General features: G+C 30.1%; 2 protein-coding genes across 2 annotated transcripts in view; one reads left to right on the top strand and one right to left on the bottom strand.

The window, feature by feature from the left end:
- Nucleotides 1-4,122, bottom strand: part of LOC145325114 (uncharacterized) — a 51,505-nt gene extending 47,383 nt beyond the window's left edge. Inside the window, exon 1 of the mRNA XM_080167962.1 lies at nt 4,088-4,122. The gene's annotated coding sequence lies outside the window, so the exon portion shown is untranslated. The remainder of the gene's footprint in view (nt 1-4,087) is intronic.
- Nucleotides 25-27,777, top strand: LOC145325113 (uncharacterized). The gene is made up of 13 exons (XM_080167961.1): nt 25-188; nt 1,490-1,571; nt 1,816-1,870; nt 2,404-2,475; nt 2,991-3,058; nt 3,907-3,958; nt 14,938-14,979; nt 18,185-18,289; nt 18,659-18,721; nt 21,959-22,027; nt 24,090-24,201; nt 27,138-27,217; nt 27,410-27,777. Exons 1-13 carry the CDS (start codon nt 137-139, stop codon nt 27,509-27,511), a joined length of 954 nt encoding a protein of 317 aa, XP_080024087.1. The 5' UTR covers nt 25-136; the 3' UTR covers nt 27,512-27,777.

The raw sequence follows: 27,777 nt of genomic DNA, 5'->3' as shown, positions 1-27,777 counted from the left end.
TATAAAATAAGAAAATCTAAAAGTTTCAGATAAAACATAAATGAACAATGAGTTGAAAAGTTTGATGATATAAACCAATATTTTCATCAAAATAATAAAAAAATCTACAAATAATAATATAGAAAATCTGGGAAAAATGAAGTTTAGAACCCTGTTTTCACATCTTTTTCTTCTTCAATACATACCAGGTAAGAAATTGTTGTCTGGTAGTCAGTCACTACGTTACGCTATGGGGAAAATTTTAGTTTCTCGGTTGCTATTGAATATAGACAGCTGATATATTTAGTTACGATTCCTAAATAGCGCATCTAGTCCATAAATTGTTTGTTCGCCTGTCTGACGGCCATGGTTTAAAAGACATAAACCTTAACTTTTAAAAGTTTTATCATTTATTTGAGATTTTGCAAGTTCTCTCTCTTTCTTTTCTTTGTTTTGACTACTAAACATTTGCTCTATAATTCACTTTGTCCGTTTGTCCATTCCATGATTTTTAAGTTCTCTGCTACTTATGGATGTTGTTATCCTTTTTTGAATTTGTTTATAATTATATCTATCTAACCTATTATTGTACCGTTTTATCTAATTAGAAGCTCTACAAAGCCGTGTGTAGTTAAAAAGGGAGAGATGAGAGGAAACCCCTATAAAAAAAAGATGTATCTGTTGACGTCACACGGCTCATTTTTTCTGACATTTTGTAGAGCTTCATCTATTTAAGTAAATAGACTTAAAACTTAGACCCAAGACTTAAAACTGGTAGAATTAATTCAATTTCCTAAAAACAGATCTATAGTATAGATGCATATACAGACAACTATCTCCCTTTATTTTTCAAAGACCTCTTTTGTCTGCTTCCAATCTATTTTCTGCTACTTGGCTATGTTAATATAAGCGACACCATTGGTTGATTTTCAAAGAACTAATAGGAAGGTTGCACAATACGGTTGCGATGTGGAGATACAGTAATTTAACCCTTTCTTCCTCTAGTGTTTTACTCCAATGTCCTAAATAATAAAATTAACAATTTATCTATCTATCATCTAATTAAGAGGCCTAAAACTTGTAGAATAAAAATATGTATCTATCTATAGATAAACAATAACATATCTATCCATTTATCAACCTATCTTAGGACTAATCCAAGGCCTAAAACTTGTAGAATTAAATATGTATCTATCTATAAATAAACAATAACATATCTATCCATTTATCAACCTATCTTAGGACTAATCCGAGGCCTAAAACTTGTAGAATTAAATATGTATCTATCTATAAATAAACAATAACATATCTATCCATTTATCTACCTATCTTAGGACTAATCTAAGGCCTAAAACTTGTAGAATTAAATGTGCAAACACATAAAGTTATATATATTTATCTATCCAACAAATTAAATATATGTATATGTTTTTATTAATCTATCTATAAATAAACCATAATACATCAATGTATCTACCTATTTATCTATCTATATATCTATCTATTTTAGGACTGACCCGAGGCCTAAAATTGGTAGAATTAAATGTGCCAACACATAAAGTTGTTGGGGAGAGTGTAAAATTAACATGCAGGTGAATCTATAAATTTATTCAAAATCATAGTTTGTCCGTAATGATAATGTAAATATTTTTTAAAAATAATCCAAAAATTATGAATCTTCGTGGGCTATCGTACAAATTAGGGGTGTTTCAGGCTTTCATAGTTTATTTTAGTAAAAAAGCTACTCTATATTTGTTTGGTTTTGTCGATTTCGTTAAAAACAAGATCATAAGGCACAGACAGATATAGGATTAATTTAGAAACCCGTTTGTTTAGGTTTGATATGGAGGGAGCAGCGTTATACAGTTTAAAATGGTACAGAAATGAACAGGTAATCCTTATATAAAAATAACAGGATGTCTGTAAGTCTGCCTGTCTGTCTGATTGTACAGAAAGATCTTGCTAACCACTGCACTGCATCGATATGTTTACAATGTGAAATCGCCCTATTTGCAAATGACCACAAAAAGGGAATAAATATTACTCCATCTTTTTAAAAATAAAATTTTTATTGGGGGGAGGTCGACTTCACCTCCTATCCCACCCAAGGTGCTCCTAGAGGGCTCTAGGGACTTAGCCGCCAGTTATATATATATAGTTAAAATTTTTAGTAGCGAGGCAGCTTTTCAAATAAGGAATGGCATTATGCGGTGCTTTTCCCCGAAGTGTATTTAAAGCACTGAACAACCTCTCCCCGTATTTATTAATTTAAGATTTTTACCTAAATTTCATTAGACTGTTTCGATCATATATAATTAACCTCTTTATGTAAAGAAAATAGTATCTTTAACTTGAAATCCAATTAACATTAACTTATTTAACTTTTATTGAACTATCAATTTATCTTTAATTTATCTTATTTAGGAGTTCTATAGATTTGTACCGAATGACCGGCCGAAGCTACAAATTTTCCCTCAACCCGGGATTAAAGTTGATGTAAGTGAGACAGATGCGCTGGAAAGTGTCAAGTGTGACGTCATAAAAATATGTCTCTAACCATCTCTTTTAGGGGATTTCCTTTCCCAATTCTCCTCTTATCCCTCCTTTTTATACTCATTTTTATGACGTCAAAAATAACACTTTCCAGCGGTTCAGAAAAGACATGCTGCTAATAACGATTATATTCAGAAAGGGCGAATTTTGACAAATGTAGCGAAATATTCTGTGGCGATAATATGAATTATTTGACATTACAAATATGTATGGGGTGGTTTTAGGCTATTTTCCTGTCCTTCCTACCGTCCACAATAGACTTCAGGCGAAGTATCTGATTTAATTTAACTATGTAAATATCTTCGAGGACTTTGACTTTAAGTATACCAAAAAAGTGATTGTAAAAGTACCAACAAATTCACCATTAATTCAATATTTTTTTTCTCCAGAAGAGACATTTTTGTTTATCATAATTTTCAACATAGAAAATCTAAATTAATTTCATTTATAAATTCTAGAGGTCCAAATCTTCCCGACAACATGTCACATTGTCAGACCTACAAATAGAAGCCACAGGGACATACAGGTAGACATTATCTATCTTTCTATGTATCTATCTTTCTTTCTTTATACTCATTCCTAAGACAACATGTCACATTGTCAGACCTACAAATAGAAGCTACTGGGACATACAGGTAAATATTATCTATCTATCTATCAACCTGTATAGTCATCTATAAGACAACATGTCACATTGTCAAACCTTCAAATATGAGACACAGGGACATACAGGTAGACATTATCTATCTATCTATCAACCTGTATAATCATCTCTAAGACAACATGTCTAATGGTCAGACCTACAAATAGGAGCTACTGGGACATACAGGTACACATTATCTATCTCATTATCAAAAAAAGCTTGGACAAATTCATAATACAATAATATATCTATTTATATGCAAATGCATTTTTATTTAGCTAATTATCTTATCTTTCTTATTAGCTATCTATCTATATAACTATCTCTTTATCTATCTAGAAATGAACTGAGTTTCAGGACTAATCACTAATTCATACATCCAATAATATATCTATCTATCTATCTAACTATATAACTATCTATCTATCTAACTATCTAACTATCTAACTATCTAACTATCTATCTATCTAACTATCTATCTATCTAACTATCTCTCTATATATCTAACTATCTAACTATCTATCTATCTATATATCTATCTATCTAGCTATCTGTCTATCTAACTATCGGTCTATCTAGCTATCTATCTATCTAACTATCTCTCTCTCTATCCATCTCTCTCTCTATCTATCTATCTATCTATCTATCTATCTCTATATCTAACTATCTATCTATCTATCTATCTATCTAGCTATCTATCTATCTAACTATCTCTCTATGTATCTATTTAGATGTGAAGTGAGTGCTGAAGCGCCAAGTTTCAGAACTAAACATGCAGAAGAGGAAACATTTCAATCTATAAAAAAACTATTCAGTTATAAATCTTTCTCAACCCAATTTAAAAGGAAAAAAGTCTACTTCATCATTCCGAAATATATTTCAAGTAAAAAATACTCATTATCAATCGCATCTCTTGTAGAAGTGAATCAAGCAATATTAGCTTGGTCGTTTAGGTCTATCAAATATTTATTTATTGAAGTAGTTGGAAGTTTGTTTGTCTGTTCTAAAGTAATATTTTCTTCATAAATGGCTGGTTTGGACTCTTTTATTTACACTTTTTCACAAGATAAAGTACTTTTGAGAAATACTATTAAATCTAAATCTATGTCTTTTTGACTGTATAAAGGCGTTTGATACGGTAATTTCTCAGTATTTTTGCATGCAACATGTGTTCGATATTTCATATTGCTAATTTATCTGGTTTTATTTGGAATGTTATGATTTAATGGAGTAATTGCATTTTAAAGTCAGCTACAAATTTGTTTATCACAAATATTTGTATTAAACATAAAATAACAAGGATAACAACATCCATAAGTAGCGAAGCACAAAAATTATGGATGGATATCCGGAAAAAGTGAATCTATCTCAAATAGGAGTAAAGTAAAACATGAAAACCTAAAAATCTAGGAATCGAACTAGCACCCCAACCAACTGACGAAAACTTGGTGAAAATATGATGACTGTCAACATAATTAATCCCTAAAAATTTCAGCTCTCTATCTTTTATAGGAGCCGAGAAATTAATGTTTTCCCTTTTCTGTCTCAGACGGACGGACGGACATTTCTAATTATAGAGTAGCTTCGCTACTAAAAATTCTTTTTTTTCAAAACAAGTTTTATGAAAAATTTTTCATTATATATACGAATTAAGGGGCAGAAGGAGAATAATAGCCTAAAACCATTTAACAGGTTGCTTTCACGAAAAGAACAACAAATATGTAACAGCTATTTGCTTCAATAAAAACTTCTATAAGATCAAATACAATTTCATAAAATATTATCAATTATAAAGACAACAAGATTCTTTTATCTATCTATTCCTGGTATTATAGCATCCTCCTGTTGAGTTTTTTAATTAATTATTCTTTTGTTTGTGATTTGTCCCACTACTGCGTTTAGGAACATGGATATATGGATACGTAAATGAATTTTAGGATTGATTTTCATAATAAAAAAGAAAATCTTTCTTTTTTGCTATTAGAACTTCAATAATTATGAATTGTGTAATTAATTTTCCACGGATACTAAAAGTAGAAAATTACAACCATTTTTGTAAGCCCTAAGTTGCGCGGGCTACCAAAACTTGTTTTAATATTTTGATTGTACATCTTTATATTCATAGAAAAATTTATATAATACGATACGATACATGATTTTCTAGTGTGGCTGAAAACCAGTTCTTATCCACCGGAAATTCATAGTTAATCATAATGATAGAGCTTTTCAAACAGAGTTTGACTAAAATTTATTAAAACCTCACTATGGAGCTTTAAATTGTTTCATATCAGTGTTTTGTAAGCTTGTTTTAGCATTATTATTTGTATATTGAAGTAAAAAATAGATGGGGTACAATCTAGAAGTAACTTTACCCATGGGGTTAGAACCCTTTGTCTAATTTCAATTTGATCTTTCAATATCAGCCAATAGCGTCGGAAATATCAACACATCCAACTCGCTACAAAGAGCTTAAAGCAATTTTCTAGCAGACGAAAAAGGTCCCCACCACTTTCGCCAGGAAGTTGTCAGGGTTATATATCTTTACTTATACATTTTTTTTATTTCCGTTGTTCCTTTATCCCTGGATGAACTTAAGAGTGCACAATACAAGTGGTGGGGGGCTAAATTAATTAGGACAGTTCTATGTCATAATATCACACAGAATAATACATATAGAAGTATGTTAGGATAGTTCTTTGTCATAATATCACACAGAATAATTCATATAGAAGTAAGTTAGAACAGTTCTTTGTCATAATATCACACAGAATAATTCATATTGAAGTATGTTAAGAATAGGATAGTTCATGTCATAATATCACACAGAATAATTCATATAGAAGTATGTTAGGACTAGGATAGTCTTATGTCATGATATCTCACAGAATAATTCATATAGAAGTATGTTAGGATAGTTCTATGTCATAATATCACACAGAATAATTTATATAGAAGTATGGTAGGATAGTTATATGTCATAATATTAACAGAATAATTCATATAGAAGTATATTAGGATAGTTCTATGTCATAATATCACACAGAATAATTTATATAGAAGTATAGGACAGTTCTATGTCATAATATCACACAGAATAATTCATATGGAAGTATAGGACAGTTCTATGTCATAATATCCCACAGAATAATTCATATGGAAGTATAGGACAGAGGTGGGTTCTTAAAAAACATTTACCCCACTAAAATCAGTTTGGAACATTATAACCAGTGGGGAAAAGTACAAAATTTGGTAATATTGATTCTTAAAAAACTTTTACCCCACTTATTATAATGTTTCAAAATGATTTTTTGAGTGAGGATAATTTATCCTCATTGGACCATTTTTTTGGGACAAAAAATTACTTGACAAAAAATCCCACAGCTTCACATTGTAATTTTTTAAAAAATTAAAACTAATAAATCAAAGTAAAAGGAATTATCTGCTTACAATTGACTCCAAAAAAATCGCTCTTAAAAAAGGGAACAAATTGCTGAGAAAAATTGTCTTCTCATTTTATATAAGCCTATACAAAATGGCGACAAAATGGGGTGCCAAGTTTTATTTGAATTAAAATTAAAATTTTTTTTGTCTTTGTTGGTATTTGTTTTTTTAGACATGTTTTTTATGCTTAATTTAGATATTTGAAAATTTGAAAAATCTCTGAATTAAAAAAAAATATTCCAAATTTAATTATGGCTACCCAACTTAATCCACTGAACTAGGGAACACTCTTTGGAACATTATTTTGCCCCACTTTTTTTCTCAATTGATTTTTTTTTAAGAATGAGAATCACATTTACCGCATTTGATGTTCCAAAAAAATGGGAAAACAAGGGAGCAATTGAGTGTTCCAAATGAGTGTTCCAAAGTTCAGTGGGGTAAGGTTTTTTAAGAACCCACCTCAGTTCTATGTCATAATATCTCACAGAATAATTCATATAGAAGTATGTTAGGATAGTTCTATGTCATAATATTACACAAAATAATTCATATATAAGTATGTTAGGACAGTTCTTTGTCATAATATCACAGAGAATAATTCATATAGAAGTATGTTAGAATAGTTCTTTGTCATAATAACACACAGAATAATTCATACAGAACTATGTTAGGATAGTCCTATGTCATAATATCACACAGAATAATTTAATAATAATAATAATAATGTTTATTTGGTGCTGCTAGGTACCCCCTAGCTTAGGAGATAGCACATACAATACTCTAAATTGCTGCTATCTATCGACAATTTAGAGTTTACATTATGATGTTTAGTCTCATACAAAAATAAAATAATATATACTAAGAGTTTAATTATTAACTAAATATAAATTGGTGGAATAAAAGGAAAATTTTCAGGATATGCACCAGGAGCTACAGAAGTACTATCTTTACCAAAATGGGGATAGTGTATTTGATTCCTGAAGCCCCTTTTTAAGGAAAACAAAAAGAAAAAAAGAACATAAAAAATTAAATGTTAAAGGGAAAATCGAAACTTTAATTTAGTTAAATTGAGTTGTGAGGATGGTAAAAAAAAGAAAAAACACAAATAAACATTTATATTATGTTAGAGAAATCAGTAAATAATAAGAAGGATGAAAAAAATAGATTAAGGATTTTAGAGAAAAATAAAACAAAATGAATCAATTATGAAAGCAAAGAGAGTATAAAAGGAAAAAATTATAAGATAGATCATAATTTTAATACCATAATTTAAGTTTTAAAATTTCATTGAAGATTAATAAGTAAAGTTTTTATTTAAAAAGAAAGGAGAAAGAAAAAAACACATAAAAAGGAAAAAAAAAGCAATACTTCAAGACTTTGTCATTCTATTATTTTATTATTTTTCAAAAACAGAAATTTCTCAATTCAAAATAATATCTTTTTAAAGAATGCCACTTTGATCTTTGCCCTGTATTCAACCCTCCCCTCCCCGCCAAAAAAACAAACAAACAACAACACTCCCCTCCCCGACAAAAAGACAACTCCCCCCCCCCCCCTCCTTAAAAAAATCACTAGGTTTTTTATGAAATCAATTTTTAAGATCTGTTTATGCACTCAGAACAGTTTTCTCTATTACAAATAAAATTAAGTTTTTCCAACAAAAAATCTTTAAGTTTCATACAAAACTGTTTTCTTGACATAACTGTGCTAAAAGTATACATAACCTCGTCATTATTATTATCATTTTCAGGATTAGGATTAGTATTAGGAATAATGATTTCATTCCATAACTTTGGTAGATCAGAGTAAGGGAATTTTTTAAATGTCTCAAGTCTAACAAATGGAACATTGTACTGTTGATTATTTCTAAGAACTCTTGTTGTTCTTGTGCTATTTTTAATCCATAAGTTATCAAAAGAACATGGAAGCCTATGATTAACGTAATCAAACATAAATTGTAATTTAGAATAGACAATTTGTTGAGTTACAGGAAGAATTTCTAAATTTTTAAATAAAATTGTAGTATGTGCATTATATTTTGAGTTGGTAATTATTCTCAGTGCTTTTTTTTGCTGTTTTACAATTTTATCAAGAGTTGATGCTGCTGCACTTCCCCAAATAGGGGCACAATATGTAAGATGACTATGGACAAGTGAATTGTATAGAGTTTGCAATGCTTTTCCACCAATAATATGTTTTGCAGCATTTATAGCAAATAATGAGCGTGAAATCTTTTTATTTATCATATCAATATGATATTTAAAGTTTAATTTAGGATCTAGATAAACACCTAGAAATTTAATTGCAGGAGTTTCACTCCTTGAGTTGACATATGAAAGTTTGTGTACCAAATTTGGATCATTTTGGTTATCATTATTGTGATCAAGATTAATACTAATGCTATCAAAGTCAATTGTTGATTCATCTTTTGTAAATATCATAAATTTAGTTTTTGATGGGTGTAGGTTTAACTCATTTGTTCTAAACCAATAAGTTATTTTTCTTAATTCAATATTAAGAATATCAATAATATCATGAAGGTTTTTACCCGAAATTAAAAAACTGGTATCATCAGCAAAAAGTAATGTAAATAGAGTAGTACATTTAGCTAAGTCATTGATAAAAATTAAAAATAGTAAGGGTCCTAAAATAGATCCTTGAGGTACACCTTTGTTAATATATTTCATATTAGACTTTTCATTGTTGATGTAAACAAATTGTTGTCTATTTGCTAAGTAATTTTTAAACCATGTCAATTCTGTACCATTGATTCCAAGCTTAGAAAGTTTGTCCAGCAAGATTCTATGAGAACAGCAATCAAAAGCTTTTTGTAAATCACAAAAAACTCCAACTGTATACTTTTTATCATTACTATTCTTTACAATTTCATTTATTAGATGAAAAATGGGCTGTATGGTTGACTTTTTTTTCTGGAAACCATATTGATGTTTGTAAATAAGGTTATTTTCATCAAGATATGCAGTAAGTTTATTTGCAACTATTTTTTCAAGGATTTTTGAAAAGATTGGCAAAAGACTTATTGGTCTATGATTAGACATGTTACTTAAAAGATCAGATTCTTTTGTTTTAAGTTTGAAAATTGGCAAAACTTTGGCTATTTTGAGCTCATTTGGAATGTTGCCTGACTGTAAGGATAAATTTATAATGTGAGTAAGAGGAATAGCAATATTTTCAATGATTTTTTTCATAAGTTTATTAGAAACACCTAGCATGTCTTGGCTTGATTTAGACTCTAGACCATTTACAATTGTTACTATATCTTTAGGCTGAATATGAGTAAATGAAAATATGGAGTCAGATGCAGTGGTATAATAAGTGCAGTCTCTATCTGATGGATTTATTTTAGTTGTTATATCATCTGCAATGGTTGTAAAGAATTCATTAAATTTGTTAGAAATATCTTTCCCCTCCTTATAGCAAACCCCATCACTAAAAATTTCAGTTATGACTGAACTTTTGTCATTGTGCTTCCTTATTGCTTCCCTTAATATTGACCATGTTTTTCTCAAATCATTCCTATTTTCTTCAAAAGATTTTTGAAAATACAATTTTTTCCCTGTTTTAATTGCTTTGTTATAGCATTTTCTATATTCATTGTATTTAGAAATGTTATCTTGAGTTGGTTCTCTAAGTTTAATGTCATATAACTCAAATTTTGTCTTTCTAGATTTAAGCAAAGCATTTGTCATAAAAGGTTCAACTTTATGAATATTTTTATTTAGTTTAACTTTTTTAAATGGGAAATGTCTTGAGTATGACTCATTAAAAATACTATAAAATTTATTATATGCATCTTGAGCACTGTAATTATTAGACACTGAACTCCAATCAGCATTTAACATATCGTGTTTAAAAGAGGAAATATTTTCCTCACTAAAATTTTGAGTTTGAACAAAGACAGGACCAGACTCTTTAACTTTGTCAAGAATAATAGTGCAAGTAGGGAAATGATCAGAAATATCTGCTGTAATAATAAATGACTCAAACTTATTTTTATTATCATTGGTATAAATATGATCTATGAGAGTAGCACTGGTATGAGTGATCCTAGTTGGCAATGAGATTAATTCTAAGAAACCATTTGCAAAGCTATTTTCAAGTAGTGATCTAGTTTTATCATGTTGCTCAAATTTTAATAGATCAAAATTTAAATCCCCAATAATATAGGAAGGGTATTTGCGGCTATTTAGATCTGCTTGTAAGTCAGAGAACAAGTTGATAAACCTGTCTAACTGCTCACTTTCTGTTAGATTAGGATGTTTACAATTTGATCTATAGACGTTTGTTAGAAATATTTTATCATTTTTCCCAATACTAATCTCTAAAGTTAAACTTTCAATTATTTTTTCCTCAAATCTAGATAAAGCTTTTATTTCCTTGAATGCAATACCTTTTTTTATATATATACCAACCCCACCCCCATTAGATTGAGATCGACATTTGTATATAAAATCATACCCCTTTAAATTAACATAATCATCATTTTTTATATTCCAGATTTCCCCTAAGCATATAATGTCAAGATAACAACCTTGCCTCAAGAATTCATCAACAAATTCTTGAAAATCAATAAATTTAGATTGAAGGCTTTGAATATTTAAACCTATAATTTTTAGACCTTTCTTTGATTTTAAGTGGTTTATAACTTTACAAATATCAAAGTATTGGCATTTTATATCAATATTTTCATATGGATTAAACAATAAATCTTCATTTATCATTTCATTATTTAAAATTGAGAAAAAATTACTGTTTAATTCAAAATTCAGAATCCTATTTTGCTCCATTTATAAAACATTTCAGGCAAATGATATAAAAAAATTTAGTTTAAAATAGGAGTTAAGAAAAAGAAAATTATACTTATGAGAATAAATAAAATCATTAAGTAGATTATATGTTTGAAATATATATATAAACATTAAGGATTGATAAAACAAAAAGTAGAATATAAGCCGTTTGACAATGAAAAAAACTTTAGAAATTGACAAAACATTGTAAATTGTAATTAAAAAATCATAAATAAAGAAAAATTTAAGTGTGGGTATATGTATAAAAATGAAAATGTATTTGTGTGCATGTGAGTAAAGGAAAGAGGAAGTGTATGTGTGTGTGCGTGCTTGCGCGTGTGAGTAAAAAAAAGTGTAAGTGTAAGCGTAAAGTGAGTATGTGAAGCGGCGCTCGCCTGAGTGTGTGTGTGTGTGATTTAAAATATTGTATAACAAATAATAGAGCAAATAATTTAGAGTATCGGCAGTATCTACATAACTATTATCTATATACCAATCATGAGCGAGAATACAAATCCTCTACAGTTGTTTGAAGTTTATAATTGGAGTATGTGTAGATCAATTCACTTGGTTGAATGTCAGTCTTTTTAGAATAATGATGTGTTATTTTCATCCATTTACTTTTAATTCTGATGGAAATTTGTCCATTCTCATTCACCTCATACTTTTCAATTTTCTTCTCCTTTTTGAATCTTCGCACTTCAGCCAGTAAAGACAACCTCTTCCTGGTGAGATTGAAGTTTAGGAATAAGTTGATATTCCTGTCTCCTCCTTCAGCCATGGCCTCCACCAGCTTCTGCCAAGGTGAGTTAATTCCTCTATCATTAAATCTTATAATAAAGGAACCATTGGGAAGCCAATGAGAGGCTGATATATTGGAGGGTACAAGTTGTACCCTATATTTCTTCTCAATTAGCTCCAAAACTTGAACAAGTTCGTCCTCTGTGCATTTGTTGTTAGTACTAACATTTGCACCATTACTCCTGGCCATAATCGGATTTAGTAGGCTATGTCCCTCTTTGCTAGAGGAGGAACAAATCAGTGTTCCTTTTCTAAGGCGAGTTGCGTTTTCATCAACTTGGCTCTCTAAATAGTCCAATCTATTATTTAGTCTGTTGAATTTGTGTTTGAAACTATGGGTAGCGTCCCACTCATCACGCCCCCTCTCCTCTCTCTCTCTTGCCCTTCCTCTCTCTTGTTGAGGGTTAGAGCCTCTCTCTCCTCCTCCGCTAACGGAAGCACTTGCCTCTCCTCTCACGCCCTCCTCTCTTTCTCCCAAGCTTTTTAGGCTTTCAACAGTTTTGCACAATTCAAGGATTTTTTTATTAGCTTTTAAACAGAAATTAAATAAAGTTTCTTCAAAATTATTAAGTTTTAACTGCTTAATATTTGTTATGTCACCCTCATTGATTTCGCGATTTTGGTTAGCTTCATTATTGAAGAAACTAGAAATGTCAGATTTTGATTTGAAAAGCACATTGTTAGACATTTTTCACTTTAGGTTGTTGGATGTTGGGGAGTAAAAAATGGTGTGTCCTTTCTCGGTGACAAAATAAAGCTAACTGACAAAATAAAGCTAACTGACAAAATAAAGCTAACTGACAAAATAAAGCTAACTGACAAAATAAAGCTAACTGACAAAATAAAGCTAACTGACAAAATAAAGCTAACTGACAAAATAAAGCTAACTATATAGAAGTTTGTAATATTGAACATACTAGAACAGGTTTCTAAACTACACTGTTAAAAATAATTTTTTTATTTAGTATCAATTGATACTCTGGAGAGTATTGGAACCGTAAGTACGCTACAACTATATAATTAATATATAACACTATGTAATACTATATAACACAATAATTATTACTATACAGAACCCATACATTTTTTTAGTATCGATTGATACGCTATAGAATACTGGAAAATACGGTACAGAAATGTTTATTATAATAGTACTATTTGATAGACTCTAGTGTACTGGAAAATACGCTGTAAAAAAGTTTTTTAATTTAATACTATTTCATACGCTGTAGCGTATCAGACAATACGCAAGAGAATGGTTTATTAAGATAGTAACTGACTGACCATAGTTTTTATTTTTAAGGATCATGTTTAGTCCTAAACATCTTTAAAGTCATTTTTTTTACTAAATTTACATTTAAATTAATGTTTTATTGCTCTGCTTGGTATGTTTGTTGATATAACAAAATGTATATGTACATATAATAACCATATATTATAAACTGATCTTTCATTCGAAGTAAAACAGTTTCATACTGTACAGCGTATCAAAAATTATGATAGAGGATATCAAAAATTGCAAAGGAGAGTATTAAAAACTTACTTCTACCATATTGAATTTTATTCCCAAGAGGGTATTGGATAATACTCTACAGACGACAAATACATTATTTAGTACTACATGTTACTCTACAGTACAATATATAATACCCAATACAGTATTGAAAACTTCCTTGTATCATAATGAGGTTTTTTCCTATAATGTACGGATTGATACTATACATTAATGTGAAGAATATATAGTATTATCTGATGCTAAAAAAAAAATTTTTTTTAACAGTGTATTCTATTATTATAAAAAGTACATGGCAAAAAATATAATTTCTTCCTTATACGATCCCTTATAAATTTTAAGCTATGTTATGTGATTAAACATTGACAGAATACTTATTCCATTGTGATCAATATTACGAAAATACGATAAATAACTATTATAAACTGCTCTATTCATGATTTATTTAATGTTTTTTTTACCTATCTATAATTCTATTTAGTATTTTATTCTATGTTCACAGTTTGACCCAAATTAATTAACACCCTCCCCCCTGGGGTGGCATTTCAAAACTTTTATTGTTCTAAATATTTATCAAAAAATCACATCTTTACAATAGATATTATTATCTAGTTTTAATTATAAAAATAACATTTGCAGTAGCGTAGCTTTTCTATAACTTAAGTACGTAATAGTATGGGAAAAAATAGATTTTCTTGAATTTTTTATGATAGACGGCTTAAGTTTTTAGTGAATATTCCCATGACCTGTTCCTCACCTAGCTTATACATTTTTTTCGTCTGTCTGTCGTTCATGCTTTAAAAGAAAAAAAATATTTTCTAAAAATGTTCTTAAATTTCTGTTTATTCTATCTATATATCTATTTACTTTTTGATAGAGAACTCAAACATTTGCTATACAACCTATTTTTTTTTTATGTAAGACTAGTATAAATACTTATTTTTATCCCAATGCTGAGTAGGAAAGTGGTTAGGCTATTAGGTTAAGTAACATACAACAGACAACCAACCCTTTATCCTACGACCTTTGTCGTAACTCTGGTAATGAGTTACGCCTGTTTAGAGGCAAAGGTATTCCCCCTACTCTCACAATTAGTGATAGCAGCAGAATATACCATTTGTGACTCTTTAGTATGACGTAATTTAGTACAATTTAAGATAAATAACCCTAATATTGATTGAAATGTTATCTGTTATCAGTCAATGATTGTTGTTCAGCAACCTAAAGTAAATGAAATAAAGGTAACAATATTTTTTTTTGATGCGCAGCTACTCTAAAATTTGAATGGATTAAAGGTTTGATATTATAATTTTCTTGACGTGTTTAAAACTACAAATGCACAGTGGGATCTTTTGACAAATATCGGGACATTAAGAGTAGGCAAAAGTAAACTTCAATAAATAAGCTTGTATTTGAAGAAATGATGTAATTTCTTTTGCTTTAACTCAGAAATAACTTAAATTTTGCTCCTGTTAACTTCTAATGTGCATTTGGTAAGTACGTCTTGCTGTTTTGGAGGAGCGAAGCTACCCTATTTTTAAAAAATCTATAAACCTTCATAACTTTAGCTAGGATAGGAATATTTTAACAAAATCAACGTCTATGTAAATATTTCTTTAATGCAAACAATGTTTGTGAACATGAATATAGCGTCAGGTGCACCCAGTTTGAGTCCCGGCTTTTTTAAGTAGGCCCATAATGAGTAAAATAGGACACTTCTAAGGCATATTTTAAAATATTTTTTTTACAGATATAAACAACAATAACATAATTTTCACAATAACACTTTTGATTTTGTGTTAATAGCTTTACTCTGAGTCGAGCTATCTTCATTTAAAGTTTGTATAAGAATATAAACATAATTACCTAAATTATATTCTCTCTCAAACGTATATTTCTCTCTCTCTCTCTGAAGCGTATATAATGTTTTTGCAATATTATAATTAATAACCAAATTTGAATTTCTGCTGGGCCAAAACCAGTTAGAACTACAATTTTTTTTAGAACACATGAAATTAAGCAAATTTAATTGCTAAAATAAAAGTATTTATAAGTCATCTTTATTTAACGACTCCTTTATCCCTTAAATGTCCATTAAAACCCCGAGAACGGCAAAAATCGTTAAAAATCACGCCAACGGCGGCAAATAACGGCGTAACGGTTGGCCGGAGGCAAATAATGCAGAAGTAAAGAAAGATCCGCCTTAAAAAGTTTGAAAATATTGCAGAGATGAGTTTGGGCTCTAAAATGACTCCTTCCCCCTCTAACGGGGGAAAATTTGAAATTAACAAGAACGAAATTGTTCAAACCATGCAATGTAAAATGCTCAATTACTCAAAAACGGACAAGAGGCCCCAGGTTGTGAAAACTGTTTTATACACAATACATGTTGTATATTGATATTATTATTGCAAAACCCGGGGCCTCCTGTCCGTTTTTGGGTAAAATGGAGAAAACTGATTTTTTGGGGTTTGCTTTGAAAAATTGTGTAAAAAAATCTGGAAAATCATCAAAACTGAAAAGAAATTTTTCATTACCTTTTTTAAAAATGGCATAAATCCGCCAAAAATTAATATTTTTTAAAAATTTCTTTTCTAGCTGTCTACTTACAGCCATTATTAATTCCTAGGATAGATGAAAGTCGATTTTAAATTTTTTGGATGTCCCGATTTTTTTCAAAAGATCCCACTGTGAAATGGTAGAAATTTATTTACATTATATAGGGGAAGTAATAATTTACAGTCATCTCTCTCGCGCTCGCTCTCTCTCTCTCTCTCTCTCTCTCTCTCTCTCTCTCTCTCTCTCTCTCTCTCTCTCTCTCTCTCTCTCTCTCTTTCACTGAATTGTTATAGTTTTTAACCATTTTATTTAACAATATTATAATAATGTTTTATAATATAAAATTGTAGGTTAAGCATTACTGTAATTGTACCTAGTTTTAAAAAGATCATGTTTTATAAAAAGTTGAATTCAAAGTTTTGTTTAAAAATATTTTCTTTGCAAAAGGAATTGAGTTTACTTAGACTTTTTGATAACCTCTTTGTACTGATGATTTTATCAGTGACAAGACAGTGAACGATAAGTTTATGCACAACCCCAATGATACGAGACAACATTATCACTTCCGTAAAAACTATTATTTGAACTCTTGATATGACCGTCGACATTGCTATCAGATCTAAAAAATTCTTTCAGTATCGCTTAATATCCGATGGTTTATAACCAGTTCTCAGCAAAACTGAAAAATCATGTATAGCATTGTATAATATCCAGTTTTCTACGAATATAAAATATATAATTATAGTATTAAAATCAATTTTATATCCATGCCATTCTTGGACTAACAAAACAGGTTTTAATCTTATAACTTTGCATATTAATATCCGCTGAAAGCTGTCTATAATACATTGCGATAAATAACTATCATTGATACGAAAGTGTGTATGATTGGTCTAATGTAAATCTACTTACCCTATCTATTAGTTTAGTTATGCAATTTATGAATAATGTTAGGAGCTTTCCTTTTTAGGAAATTAATAGCGGCTGCGCTCATAGCATCTAGGAGATAAGTATTCGAAAGAGTAAGGAAAATAGGAAAACTAAAATTAGATATAAAAATGAAATGGCTAAAAACCATCCTATAAGAAGCTTCCATAAAATGTTGAACTCAATATTTGATTCAGTAGTTATCAAAATCTTAAGCTACAGACAAAAAACCTTAAACTCAGAACGAATGTTTAAAATGTGATTATTTTTTAGAGGCTGGGACCTAAAGATATTTAATATCCCAAGAAAATAACAAAATGTTAACGAATTACTTTCTTTTATTCAGAAGATCACGGAGATCTTAGCCAATTTCTATTTTTTTAAAGAGATTTATTCCGGATAATTCCAAACGTTATTCTTTGTTTGTAGGAATTGAAAATTCTTGCACTAAGTAAGATCTTAGGCTTCATACTTACAGACAGCCACATCTTTGTGTTTTAGTTACTTATACTGTTAGTTTATTTTAAGATTTCCTTTTTATTTTTAAAGGTTTCCCTAATATATAAAGTATATAGGGTTTTTTTTATTTGAAGCTCAAGATTTTAATATCTACTAAACTGATTGATTATACTTATTAGGGAAGTTTCACAGGAAGGTCCTGGGATTGTTTCAGGCAATTCTATCCTTAATTAAATCCTTGTGATGGTTTAAGGCTATCATCCTACCCATTTTAATACATTTTAATCTTGTAAAAGAAATTACTATCACATTCTTATGAAAAAACTTTTAAAATTGATCTAAGATATAAAGAAAAAGTTTTACCTTATTAGAAAAATGTTAAAACAGAATTATAATGTAATATGATTTTTTGTCAAATTATGTCTTTCTTTCATTAAATTTATATTTTATCTATTTCATGTATTTATGCAATCATTTTTATGATAATATCTTTCTATGAAGGGCGTAGAGGACAAATATTATGTGGGTGATGTTGCCAACCTGACCTGCTATTCCAGAGATTCAAGTCCCCCAGCCTCCCTCATCTGGAAAATAAATGATGTACAGGTAACTGAGTCAGAAGACCATATGTAAATTTAAACTCTATCTTTCTGTTATATTTTTACATGAAAATACTTCTATATTTTAATCTCTGATGCTTTTGCACAAAGCATCTGTTGAGCACTGAAACCCCCCTTCCAAACTTATTTTAATCAAATTTTCCTATGCCTATTCTGGGAACTCAGACCCTTCAGTGCTTATACCTGCGGTGTTACCTAATATCCAATATAACCTGACCTAACATAATGTTATAAACAAATAGGTTTCAATCTATTTAAAAAATAAGGAGGGCTCAACTAGATACTTTGAGTGAAAGTTGCCCAACTATAGACATATATCGACTTTGAATGATTATGTATCTATCTATCTATGTAGGTATTTGACAGTGACGAAAAAGAGTATGGACAAGTTTTAAACACCCAACCACATTATAATCAGGTAATTTATTAGGAATTGGAGTAAAAAAAGGAAAAATTATTCTTTTAACAAAATCTAGCTAATCCTCACAAAATTTACATTATTTTCACGAATTCTTCCTAATTCTAACAAAATTTAGTTTTTCTTACAAATCTTTCCTTTTTCTCACAATTTCTTCCTTATTCTAACAAATCTACCCTGTCCTCACAAATTCTTCCTAAATCTAACAAAATCTAGCTTCTACTTCCAAAATCTACCTCACAAATTGTTCTCTATTATCACAAACCTTAGGGGATCAGTGTAATTTACAGCTTAATGTCCCCTCCCTGGATCTTGGTCAAAGTAGCTTCGGACAAAGTAGCTTTGGACAAAGTAGCTTCAAGACAAAGTAGCTTCAGGACAAAGTAGCTTCAGGACATTTACTTAAGAAAAGTAGCTTCTTAAGAAAAATTATTCTCCAATAGTAATAAAGGTCATGGCCGCAGCGCTTGGCCCCCTGGCCTGCCTAGCCGCGGGCGCTCGGCCCCCTAGCCTATAACCTAACCTAACCTGATCTATGTAAGCCGCAGGACATTTATTTAAGCAAAATATCCTGAACTATTAATACTTAGGTGGTTTGGAATTTTGTGGATTTTACAAAAAGTGGTTGGTAGATTTTTACAATTTTTAATATTGTTTTTACAATTTCTAAAATGATGTTTTTACAAATTTTAGGTTAGGTTAGGTTAGGTTATAGGCTAGGGGGCCGAGCGCTGTGGCCATGACCTTTATAAACAGTAGAGGCTACTTTGCCCGAAGCTACTTTGTCCAAAGCTACTTTGTCCTGAAGCTACTTTGTCCTGAAGCTACTTTGTCCGAAGCGACTTTGTCCAAGATCCCTCCCTCCCTATAGTGAACTAGAATAAAGACAATGAAGTCAAAAATTATTCTTATTAAGAAATGTAACTTGCATTCTTCAGCTAATATTAATTTACACAACATTTTATCATAAAGTGAAAATAATTAGCCCTACCCCTTTAGGCTGTAAATGTGTCCCAATCACGTCATCAATATCACCCTCCCCCTGATCATCATGATGATTGGGAAGATAAAGATTATGAAAAGGTAGGTAGATGAACACTGAAAAAAGCATGCAATAATTTAAAAAAATATTGTAAGTAACATAAATAATAATTTAAAAAAGGGAACAGCTTCCAGCAAGAGGGGGGGGAGGGTGTTGATATTTTTCTGGATTGTCTTGTAGGAAAATCTTCCTTATTAGCATTATAAAATTAAAAAATCATCAACAAAGTAAGAAAAATGACTGTTAATAAAAGTTGAAAATAAGGCTAAAACTAGGTTTTTTCTTTTATGATAGAAAGAAATATGAACATTATCATAGTTCTATTTTTAACCCATTAGTGCCTAGCGCCACTTTTATGGGCCGATCAAGCTGAAAATCTCAGGGAAGCTTTATAATGGTAAAAGAGGAATTCCAATTTTTTTTGTTTTGCTCTAGTGGCGTGCACAGGAAAGTTGCAAAAAAAAACGGTTCGGCCTGGCCTTAAATACCAACCAGGCATTATTACCCGTTTTAGGCGGTTTCCTCGGCATTAAAACCCGGTTTTGTAGTAAAAACCCGGTTATTTCGACTAAAAATTGAAAAATGTAATTTTTGAACGCCCAAAGTGAGATGAACACTTTTTAGAACTTTGATACGATCCGTAATTGAAAACTACACAACCTCATGTAATCTATAGAGCTACAAGTAATATACAAAGCGATTTATTTCAAATTTAGTGTTTCGGCTGGTTTCGGCCGCCGTTTCGGGTAAAAAAGCCCGTTTGTCGAAGTTTTAAAACCCGACATACACAAAAAAAGAACATTTAAAATTTGGGTGTTACATATCAGAAAACGAGCATAAAACTATTGGGTGACACATATAGAGATTACTAGGGTTATTAGGGTGGCTCAAACCCTTACTAATGACGTAAACTGTTATTTTTATTGGTTGAAAAGTTAAAACCGAGCTGGGTTTTAAAACTGTCGGGTATTTATGGCCAAGCCGAACCGGGTGATAATATGGTGTAAAAAAACGATAAAAAAAATCATATAAAAAATAATAATTTAAATAAAACGAATTCACAAATAGATGTACTTGTCAATAAACATTAGATTTTACGAAAAAAATCAGCGACTTTACTATAAAAACAAAAAAGTTAGAAGGGTATTTTGAATTTTCATGATTTTCAAATTTTGTTGAGCTATACCGGCAAACGGAAGTAAGCTAAACTGCCTGCTCCAGGGGGAAATGAAAGTCAGGGTAGTAGAGGGGGGATTTATACTGAGAATGATGCAGTTATGAAGCTGGAAACCGTTTTTTTCTATTTTTCGGAACCGGGTTTTAATACCAGGTTCGTCACTAATGGGTTAACTTCAACACTAAATGCATAAGCTTAGATGCATTATTCAGACAACTACCTGCCCCAATTGTTGGAGACCCTTTTTATCTGCTAGCAAAATGCTTTTTTTGTAGGGACTCTGCTGTGTTTAAGTTGGCTTATTTTAAAGATCTAACAGATATTTTGGATAGAATTACATATAGATCATCTGGCTATCTATCTATCTGTATATCTAGGGGAATAACAGATACAAGCGCTATGCAGACGAGAGGGTTATAAACAGAATATACATATATATCTATTTATCTATCTATCTATCTATCTATCTATCTATCTATCTATCTATCTATCTATCTAACTATCTATCTATCTATCTATCTATCTATCTATCTATCTATCTATCTAACTATCTATCTATCTATCTATCTATCTATCTATCTATCTATCTGTCTATCTATCTATCTATCTATCAATCTATCTATCTATCTATCTATCTATCTATCTATCTATCTATCTATCTATCTATCTATCTATCTATCTATCTATCTATCTATCTATCTATCTATCTATCTATCTATCTATCTATCTATCTATCTATCTATCTATCTATCTATCTATCTATCTATCTATCTATCTATCTATCTATCTATCTATCTATCTATCTATCTATCTATCTATCTATCTATCTATCTATCTATCTATCTATCTATCTATCTATCTATCTATCTATCTATCTATCTAAATTGTTTTACATTGACATCTGAAGAGTGCAAACATGCACAAAACAATTTGTAATGTCTGAATAGATATGTAAAATTCATTTTTTGTTTGTGAGTTAACCTCTTATATCTATCTATCTATCTATCTATCTATCTAGGAGAATAACAGATACAAGCGCTATGCAGACGACAGGGTTATAGACAGAATGGATTTTGTACAACCGCAGGTGAGTTACAATTTCAACCTTTTTCTGGGCAGAGTGGGTGTCTTTGTAAAATGTCCTTCCCTCGGATATAACTTTAAATGGTCATATAATTCACTTCAAACATTGAAATCCATCAAAGTTTTAGGTAAAATAAAATGAACAACTTTGCTTTTAGGTGTGTCTTGATATCTCTTATATTTTCAAGATAATATGGAGAGTGGGGGGGGGGGGATTGTGAATATTTGTCTTCCCCCCTGGAATAGGGTTAAGATGTTATCTAATTTCAATGGGACATCATATTTCAAAATTTTGTTATTATTACAACAAACTATAAGTAATTGTAGATTGGTGGTTTTAACTTCTGGAAATTTTGTTCATTCTTTAAAGTTGTGATTTTTTACAGCTAATACAATTTAATAAATAAGGCTAAAATATAATCCGCTTATCTTTTATATTACAATTATTATATAAGATTATAAATATATGACATTTCTTGCTTTCACTCACATATAATGTAATTTTAATGGGGTTTTCTTTGTTATTATAATGATAATTGCATATTTAATTAGGTTGAATATCTAAATTCAATACAAAACAAAATTAAGTTGAGGTTTGTTGCAATAAAAATAATTATACACTATCCTTATAATAAAGTAACAGGATGTCTGTTTGTCTCTGTGTTTGTATTTGTATATTTTTGTACCAAAGGATCTCGCTCTCGCTGAATCTATCGGGTTCTCCTTTACTGAGTAGCTTCTCATAGGTCCTGGGAAGGTTTATAACTATTTTGGAGGAGGGTGTCACCACCCTCCCAAGAGAAATCGCCCCTAGATAAAAATCCCCTCCCCCCAAAAAAATTTTACCAGGATCCATGAGATGCTATATTGTTAAGGAGAACCATAGCAAGATCTTTCGGTACAAAAAGACAGAAAAACAGACAGAAATCCTGTTACTTTATTATAAGGATACATATTTATCTATCTATTTAACTATTCACATAATTAACCATGTATCTATCTATCTGTTGTTGTTAAATGGTTCCTGCCTAATAGTTTGTGTCATTAGAATGTAGAAGATAATTGTTTAAAGTGTTTAGTAAACCTATATTTACATAATAACTTAAGGATTAAAGGGATAATACAATTGATGATATTTTGATGTACAATGCATGGCTTATGATGACAAACAAAATTAAAATATTGGTTGAAAAGTTTGAAAACCATAAGTTTTGAACTAACCAATAAAAACTATCAAAAGTACCCAAAGTATTAGTTAACGTAGGAAACTTTACAAATCGTCTCAAAAATCAGCCATGTGACGTCATAAAAATTAGGGAGATGAGAGAAGAAGTGGGAAAGAAAACTCCTAAAAAGAGATGGATAATTCCTCAATTTTATGACGTCACATGCCTGATTTTTGAGACACTTTGTAAAGTTACTAACTTGGTTATAAAACTTTGGGTACCAGAATAATTTACAGTCCAATGTCCTCTCCCTCCCTGATATTATTCATATGTACAGAATAGAGCTTCTTACAAGTTTTTTTTTAATTTCTTAAATATCTTTTTTTACATCACTGAAATTTTTAAAATAAATTGAAAGTAAGGGGAGGGAAGTTTTTGTTGATTTTTTTATTACTTTAGGTTAGGATAGGTTATACTGGATAGCCCCGCATGGTTACAATACAGCATTTTTAGTCCACATAAGATTATTGCACCCCATAATTAACATTAATCCCACTTATAAATACCAACTAAATGTGTATATCCATATTTAGCACTCTATGTATACTGTATATCTTTTATATTACTAATGGTCCCACAGATAAATACCAACTAATTATTGGAATACAAATTAATGGAACAAAAAAGAGTTATGGCACAAGCAATATATATTTGACATATTGTACCTAGAGGAGAAGAGAAAAAAATTAAATAATAAGTAAATTGTAAAGAAACAAGGATGACATTATCCATAAGTAGTGAGGGAAAGATAAATAAAACAAAATTTCAGAATCTCTATCTATCTATCTTTCTACCTATAAATATCAATCCATATATGTATCTATCTATCTATCTACCAAGGAACCGGTGGTAGCTAAGACGTTGTCCTGGTTAGAACGAGCGGGAGACTCAAAATTGGACACCTCTGTCTCAAATCTCAAGTTCAAAGTCTTGGATATTCACAGACATCAAGGTAAGAGTGGTGAGGACATTTGAATGTAAATTATACTGGTGCCCAAAGTTTTATTACTCGGTGACTCCAAAACTTTGGGTTCTTTTATTCCCTTAATATTCATGGTAGGAATAAAATGTGTTTCTAAACTGGGAATGGTAATGAAATAGGGTTATTAGGCGGTATGAAAATAAAATCTACTGAAATTTACTTTTTTAGCAATAATATTAAAAAAAGCAATTTTCGTTTTATTTGTAGATATTCCCATAAGTATTTTATGACAAAATTAAGAGTAAATCTAAAAGTTTTGGGTGCTTTAGTTTGAACAAAAAAATCAAGATTTTTAGAAGAACCTAAAGTTTTTAAGCTAAAATTTTTGAAATTATTGTTATAAAACCTTGTGTACCAGTATTTTTTATGCGCTTCAATGTCCCCTATTTTCCTTGCTTTACCTTAAGACTAATTATAAATATATGTAAGTGTTACATAATTAAAAAATATCAATAAAAACTAGTGTAGAATATTGTATAAGTTTCTTTATTGTTTCTTCTGGATTCTTCAATGATTTCTAACATCTTATACGAGTTATCAATTTTCATCAATATTGGACTTTACCCTGCTATCCAGCAAAGCAACAAAAAATATCTAAAGTAAAAACTAAATTTTTTAAATACTATATTTGGCTACTTTTTTAGATACTAGAATCTAGGGACTTTTTATTAATGGGAAAGAAAGGGGCATAAAAGTAGCCTAAAACGATAATGGGACCTGTGTGTAGCTTCAATTAGACAGAGAAAATCAGTTCAGTAGATATTGAAATCTAAAGCTATACAAAATAAATCTTACTATTTTATGTAATAGGAAGTGGTATGGAGTTGTTATTTTGTCCTATAACTTCAAATAAGATATACATACAATTTTAAGAGTTTATATCGACTATAAATAAAGTGACCATTGCTGACAAACGTTCTACTGGATTTTTCTGTAGTTTTCCTGATATTTTTGCAAATTTGCAATATTGTCAGTATTGTTCAAACACTTATTTTACCCTCTCCTCTCTTTATTTTATTCATAAAGTTGCTTCAATATTTATTTTACAAAATTAATATCAAACTCATTTCCTAAAATAATCTTATACATAAAATAAAAATATTATAAAACTAAAGAAATGTTTGAGTTTTAACGTAAATATGAGGTCAATTAGCTTTGTTAAACCTGAAGCAAATGGCCAATCTAATAAATGCCTTAAATTCAAATTAAACCATTGACTAATATGATGATTTTTTTTCAACATTAATCAATTAATCAATTTTTTCCCCCAACCCAATATCACTAACAAGGATGACAATATCCTTAAAAGCGAAGCACTGAAACGATAGGACAAATGGACATTAACACTTGTATAGTATCAGAACTGAAAAATCAGAATATAAAAGTATAAGAGTCGAAGAAAAATTGTAATTAAATTTGTTGAATATCGGCTTGATACAGGATAATGTTTATGGACATACTTACATTTTTAGGACTTGATTATAAAGTTGCTTCGCTTATAATATTTTACTTTGTTGTCCCAGGAATCTATATACCAAAAATCAGATCAAACGGATAATTAGATCACATAAAAATTTGTTGTTAAAAAAATAGAAAATCAACATGTTTAAAATAGACGTACAGACATTCTGGTAATGATTATAGAGTTTCTACGCTTTCTTAATCGTACTAAACTACTACAGGAATGACCATGCAAAGTTTGAAATCGATAGGACAATTATAACATGCCAAAATTAACGAAAAAAAGCTATCTTTCTCGGACGGATCATAATTATAGAAAAGCTTCGCTTTTAAAAATACACCCCTCTTGTTGTCTGTAATACAACCCCTACACCACCCTCGATGTTGCTTAAATTGGGGCGGGGTATCAAAATTTTCAGGTGCGCAAAAAACTGTGTACGCCATTGAATACTAATACTGAATATTTGTGGCAGCCTAATAATTATTTTCCCCTTTAGTCTGTTCTTTCTTCTTTCTTAGTTTTATCCTTATATCCATAATTCAGAAGAAGGATCTTTTAACAATGGATGGCATTCATATAAGGTAGTGCCCTTATAAGTCCTTAGAGGCTAGGGATGCATTTATGAGCAAATGTATAGACATCATATAGGAAAATTGATTAATTATAAGCATAACAGTTGCTGTGCCCATAGCATCTATGGGCTTTGTATTTGAAAGGAGTGGGAGGGAGGACCGAAAAAATAACCTAAATCATCCCAAGACTTTCATTCAGAAATAAAAAAAACAATCCCTATGAACCTATTAATGCTAAAGTACCTATGAAAAGCTTCCCTGAATAAGGAAATCAATCGGTTTAGTTTCATCCATAGCTATTAGATCCATTTCAAGTTTCCGATACTCACTCCAAAATTGTGGAGTCGATATTTCTGCATTTAAATTCAGATCTTGCACATTATCTATCCATCTATTTCCCAACATCTATATATATATCTGCTAGCGGCTACTACCCTAGAAGATTCTAGGGACACTTAAGGTGAGGGAGGGGAAGTTAGCCCGCCCCCTCAGTTTAGTTTGAGTATTTAAAACAAAAAGTAAAATAATTTTGCATAGGTAATTTTTTTTCCAGGGGCGATTTTTCTCAGGAGGGTATTAATTCTCCTCCCCCAAAATAGTTATAAACCTTAACAGGACCTAAACTTCACTGTTATGGATAACCATATCGGTTCAGCGGTTAGCAAGATCATTTGTTACAGACAGACACACAGACACTGATCATGTTACTTTATATAAGGATATCTATTTGCAATAAGTCTAATATAGTATTAAAATTATGATCAGCCTTGAAAGCCCTCTATGTTTTGATAATATTTAGAGAACATTTTATAATGTAGACCACTGTCAAACGCTAGTCTGATATCACAAGATTTAATTTTGAATTTTTTAAGGTCTTCGAGTAGAGTGTGTTGCAAGCATTGGACCTGTTTATTGGCATACTACACAAGAGGCATTACACGTCTCTAGACAGGTACCAAGCTATTTTTAAGTATATCTTATTATATATATATCTAACTTTTCGTTATCTATATTTTTCTTCCATCAATATATCCATCGATCTATTTCGCAATCCATTTATATATCTATACATCCATCTGTCTTTCTATCTATCCTTTTTAATCTTTTTATCCGCCTATTAATCAATCTATCAATCTGTTATCAGGAAAGAGAGTTGCCAGCAATATTTGGAGAAGCTTCGCGCCATTTCTTATCCGTACACCAAATCTTATTATTAACTTGTATATTTCATTTCTTGTTTTTGTAGATTTTAATAAAATTTTACCCATTTCAAAATCAAATTGTAAAACCCTGTTTTTTTCATGAAAAAATCTTTAAAAGTCATACTCAAATTTTATAAAAATAAAGTTTTTATTTATATTATCAAAAATCTGTTATAAAGGTTATAATATAATATGTAAAATGTATATAGAATAATGTAAATATGTTAATTTTATTTGCCAAATTATTAATTTTAACATGTTATTTTTTAAAAAGTTAATTCTGTACAATATAACAATAATGATTAAGTTC

Source organism: Acartia tonsa, chromosome 7, assembly GCF_053477335.1.
Source record: "Acartia tonsa isolate MP-2025a chromosome 7, ASM5347733v1, whole genome shotgun sequence".
Lineage (NCBI taxonomy): Eukaryota > Metazoa > Arthropoda > Copepoda > Calanoida > Acartiidae > Acartia > Acartia tonsa.
This window is presented reverse-complemented; position numbering and strand designations above follow the sequence as displayed.